The sequence below is a fragment of the Emiliania huxleyi genome, assembly GCF_000372725.1.
Source record: "Emiliania huxleyi CCMP1516 chromosome Unknown EMIHUscaffold_19, whole genome shotgun sequence".
Lineage (NCBI taxonomy): Eukaryota > Haptophyta > Isochrysidales > Noelaerhabdaceae > Emiliania > Emiliania huxleyi.
This window is the reverse complement of record NW_005200690.1, coordinates 861,427-865,810: the sequence shown is the minus strand read 5'-3', so window position 1 is coordinate 865,810 and position 4,384 is coordinate 861,427. Positions and strand designations below refer to the sequence as shown.

Sequence of the window (4,384 nt, the reverse complement as noted above, 5' to 3'; positions counted from 1 at the left end):
ATCATTATTGACGCATGGCCCGGCACGGGAATCGGCCACTCCATCTTGGGCACCGCGAGGTGGCTCAACTTTGCCACCACCACAAACACGACCATCAAGTTTGCCTTCTGCCTTCCAGCGAGCGTGACAAACCGTGCGGCGTCTCGGGCATCACATACACGTTCACGGCGCTCCTGGCCAAATTGCAGCTCGCCCACGACGTTTGATCTGTATCGGTACATCACGTGGAAGGGGCGAAGCATACGGGCGTCGTCCAGCGTGCTCAACGGCGTTCGTGCGGTCCTTGAACATGCGACGTGCGAGGACATCCAAGATGCCGCGCGGAGCGTCCGCTTTGAACGCATGTCCTTGGCCTTGTTCTACCCGCACATCAAAGAGCTGCGGCGGTGCATTGGCAAGGGAGGCGTGGGGAGCCGCAGCCGCACTCTCAACGACCAGCGCCTCCACGAGCTCGAGTTCAACGGCACGCTTCCGGCGTGCGACGTGGGCCTCCACCTCCGCACAATGAAGCTAGACGACGCTTCTTGCAACGCTATGGATGCGACGCATAACGCGCTTAATGGCTCCGCAGAGTGCGCAGGCCGGCTGTTGCGGAAGAAAGCAAACGCTTGCGACATCCCAAAGCTCAACTTGAACACGGAGAAGTGCCACGGGGCTCGCTTTGCGACATCCGACTCAGATGCAATGTACAAGCAGCTCACGTCATGGGCGAATCTTGGCGAAACTGCCATTGCAACATGGAGCAATGGGGACAAACTCACGGATGCCCGGGAGCGCCAGCGGCGGTACAGAGAAACGGTCCGTGCGTGGTTCACGCTGGCCTCCTGTAAGCAGATCATCGCCCCGGTCGAGTCAGCTTTCTGGAGGTCAGCTGCACGGCACAGCCATTCTCCACATTCGGAATGCTGCTGACTTTTACCTGTCTGCATTGACTGCCCTGCTGCAGCTTTCGCCTCGGAAAAGAAGGGAAGAAACGGTGCACATGATCCCATCCTAGGGCTGGGGAAGGACATACGCGTCCCTCCCCCCCTCTGGGCTCTGTCGAGTCGTTCCGCACGCGCAGAAGCTTGCAGTCACAAAGAGCTTGACTCCCTCCCCGGCGCACGTCACAGGACTCAGGAGACAGGACGGCAGCAGTGGACATAATTTCGCAAACGACGCGGCTTCTAATGTTCTTTGAGAACCGTCCCCAGGGCCTCCACGGCTCGCACCCCAACCTCTCACAGTCAGCGCCAAGGAGGAATGAGCGCCAAAGGAATGGGAAAAGAAAACGCTGCGATAACCAAAGCGAGCCGACGTTTTCGCGTCAGAGCAGTCACTTCAGGAGCTCTCCGTCAATCTGGCAGCGCGATGCCGCCCGCGGAGTTCGTGCTGCTCCCGCGCGATTTACCTTGGGAGCGTGCGTACGACCGCGAGGACGCGAACGCGCCGCAGATCGCCAAGCTGCGCCTCGCGCTCCCTGCCGACTACCCCGCCGGGACCGTCCTCAAGCTGCCCATGCCGTGTGCGTGCAGCGAGCACACGTCCCGCTTCACTAAGATCAAAGCGGGGACCTCAGTGGTCATCAAGTGGGACCTCGGCATCTGCGGCCTCGCAGCGTCACCAGGTGCGGACGGGGCGGCGGCGGGGGGCGCAGAGGTGGCGGAGGCGACAGAAGCAGCACCGCCGCCGCCGGCCGGGCTGGAGAAGGGTGCGGAGTTGGCAGTGGCGGAGCCGGCGGATGCGACGGCGCCAGGCCCGGGGGAACCGCAGCTCAACTCCGAGCTCAGCAGCAGCGAGCTGATCAGGAGCGAGCGGAGCAGCACGGGCTTCAAGGGCGTGAGCATAGTGGGCAGCGGTGCCACGCCGTTCGGTGTCCAAGTGTACCGCAAGGGCATCAGCGTCATTCTCGGCCGCTACGCCACCGCGGAGGAGGGGGCGCGGGCCTACGCGGCGACGCCGGAGGGCATCGCCGACCTGGCGGCAAGGGATGCGCCGCCACCGCCGCCGCAGCCGCAGCTCCCCTCCAACTCCGAGCTCAGCAGCAGCGAGCTGATCAGGAGCGAGCGGAGCAGCACGGGCTTCAAGGGCGTGTACAAAGTGAGCAGCGCTGCCACGCCCTACCGAGTCCAAGTGTACCGTAAGGGCAAGACCGTCACTCTTGGCCACTACGCCACCGCAGAGGAGGGGGCGCGAGTCTACGCTGCAACGCCAGAGGGCATCGCCGACCTGGCGGCAAGGGATGCACCACCACCACCGCCACCGCCGCCGCAGCCGCAGCTCCCCTCCAACTCCGAGCTCAGCAGCAGCGAGCTGATCAGGAGCGAGCGGAGCAGCACGGGCTTCAAGGGCGTGTACAAAGTGAGCAGCGGTGCCACGCCCTACTATGCTCAAGTGTACCGCAAGGGCACCACCGTCATTCTCGGCCGCTACGCCACCGCGGAGGAGGCGGCCCTCCGCTACGCACGCTCGGTAGAGGGCAAGGCTGAGCTGGCGGCCAGGTCTGCAGCCAGATCAGCGCCGCAGGCCAGTACCGCGCCCCGCAAGCGGCAGAAGGTCGAGACCGCGGTCGGCGCAGGCGGTGCCGCCACTTCCGCCTCTGCCGCCGCCTCCCACTCCGCCGCCTCCTCCACCACCGCCGCCGCCTCCGCTGCCGAGTTCGAGGTGGACCGCATCCTCTCGGAGCGGCGCCGGCCGAGCGGCGGCGTCGAGTACCTCGTCGCGTGGAAGGGTTGCTATGCCCCCTCCTGGGAGCCCGCCTCCAACTTGGCGGACGAGGATGGCGCGGTGTGTGCGGCGCTGCTGGCGTGGTGTGCGTCGCGCGTTGCGCCGCACCAGGGCGGCCCGGCGACCGAGCTCGGTATGCCGGCGGCAGAGCCCCTCCCGCCCCTCGGCATGCCGGCGGTGGTGCAGGCTCTCGAGGGGGTCGGGCTGGGCCGGTACGCGGCGGCGTTCGAGGAGCAGGGCTATGATGACCTCCGCTACTTGCGGACGATGGACGCGGCGGAGCGCGCCACGGTGGCGGAGAGCGTGGGCATGAAGCAAGGCCACGCCGACAAGTTTGTCAAGTTCGCGTTTGAGCCGGCGTAGCATCGAGGCTGGCGCAAGTCGAGAGCGGCGGGCGACGTGCGCGAGCGAGCGGGGCGGTGGGGACTTTTGCGCGCCTCTCTACATAGAGCCCCCTCGCAGATGATGCAATGTACGATTCGTTGCTGTACGTTGGTGTGTGACTTGTGTGGAGAGTCGACTCGTATGTGGTGCGCAGTGTGTGTGCGATCCGTGTGCGTGCGCGGCGCCGCGCAACCGAGCCGCGGTAGTAAAGAATAATCGTACGGGCGCGCCTGAGTTTCGCTGCGCCCAGGCCCACCCACCAGACCGCGCAGTGCGCACAGGGACGCACCCGAGCAGCGCTGCGCCGCCGCTCGATCGCGTCTCCCCAGTGGTGGCCGCGGCTCTCGCCCCTCTTGCCCTTCCCTCCCCGACACGCCCCGCAATGATGCACACGGCCCTGCAACCCGCGATCTCACTCTGGCCCAACGCGGCGCGAGATGCGCGGGAGGCCGTCAACAGTGCGGTCCGGCGTCCCGTTGCTGCCGCCACCCCCTGCTCACGTCGCGATCGCCGCCGGCTGCGACGGCAGCGCAGATTTGCGCCGCATCGCGTCGACGCCGCCTGGCCGCGAGCCGCCGAGCTCGCCAAACGCAGTCGGCTCGCTGCTGGCGTCGTCGAACATCGTCATGCCCGACTTTAGCTGCTGCGCGCGCATCGCATAGGCGAGCGACGCCTTCGCTTTGAGCGCGTGCTTCACCTGCGGCGGCGGCGCGGCCGCGTCACGGGGCGAGGGGCAACGCGCGCCCTGTGCTCGCGCCCAGCGGCACGCACCCGCGGGTACAGCGGGTTTGCCTCGGCGTCCGCCTCGATCGCCTTCCAGTGCGACTGCCTCGCGGCGAGCCGCTCAACCTAAACAGGGGGGGGGTGGTCGGTCCGGGGGGGGGGGGGGGGGGTTCCATCCGTCCGGGGGGGGGGGGGCCCCGGGATTCCCGGGGGGGGGGAGGGGGTTTTGGGGGGGACCCCCTTTTTCTGGTTTTTCTGGGAGGGGGGCCAAAACCCCTCAAAAAAGGGGGGGGCCCTTTCCCTTAAAAAATTTTCCCCCTTTCCGGGGAACCCCCGCCCCCCCTTGGGGGGAAGGGGGGCCCTTTTTGGACCCGCAAGGGGGGTTTGTCCCGGCAAGCCCCCCGGGAGGGCCCAAAAAAAACTCCCCCGGTTTTTTGGGGGGGGGCCGGGGGCCCCCAAACCCCCCGGGGGGTGCAAAAAAAGGCCTTAAAAAAAAAAAGGCTGCCCTGTTTCCCTGTGAACCCCAATTTGGGTAAAACCCCCCCAAAAAAAAGGGGAAAAATTTGTTCCC

The 4,384-nt window shown here is 66.3% G+C and overlaps 2 protein-coding genes across 2 annotated transcripts in view; one reads left to right on the top strand and one right to left on the bottom strand.

Annotated features, from left to right (window-relative positions):
- Positions 1–342: 342 nt before the first annotated feature.
- Positions 343–3,069, top strand: EMIHUDRAFT_99581 (hypothetical protein; the record flags this gene model as incomplete). Its single annotated transcript, XM_005782491.1, has 2 exons — positions 343–866; positions 1,347–3,069. 2 exons carry the CDS (start codon positions 343–345, stop codon positions 3,067–3,069), a joined length of 2,247 nt encoding a protein of 748 aa, XP_005782548.1.
- A 192-nt stretch (positions 3,070–3,261) lies between these two features.
- EMIHUDRAFT_434541 (hypothetical protein) overlaps positions 3,262–4,384 on the bottom strand; it is a 4,269-nt gene continuing 3,146 nt past the window's right edge. Inside the window, exons 12-13 of the mRNA XM_005782490.1 lie at positions 3,862–3,939; positions 3,262–3,787 (exon numbers count right to left, since the gene is read on the bottom strand). Of these exons, the coding sequence (XP_005782547.1) occupies positions 3,587–3,787; positions 3,862–3,939 (279 nt within the window). The 3' untranslated portion in view covers positions 3,262–3,586. The remainder of the gene's footprint in view (positions 3,788–3,861; positions 3,940–4,384) is intronic.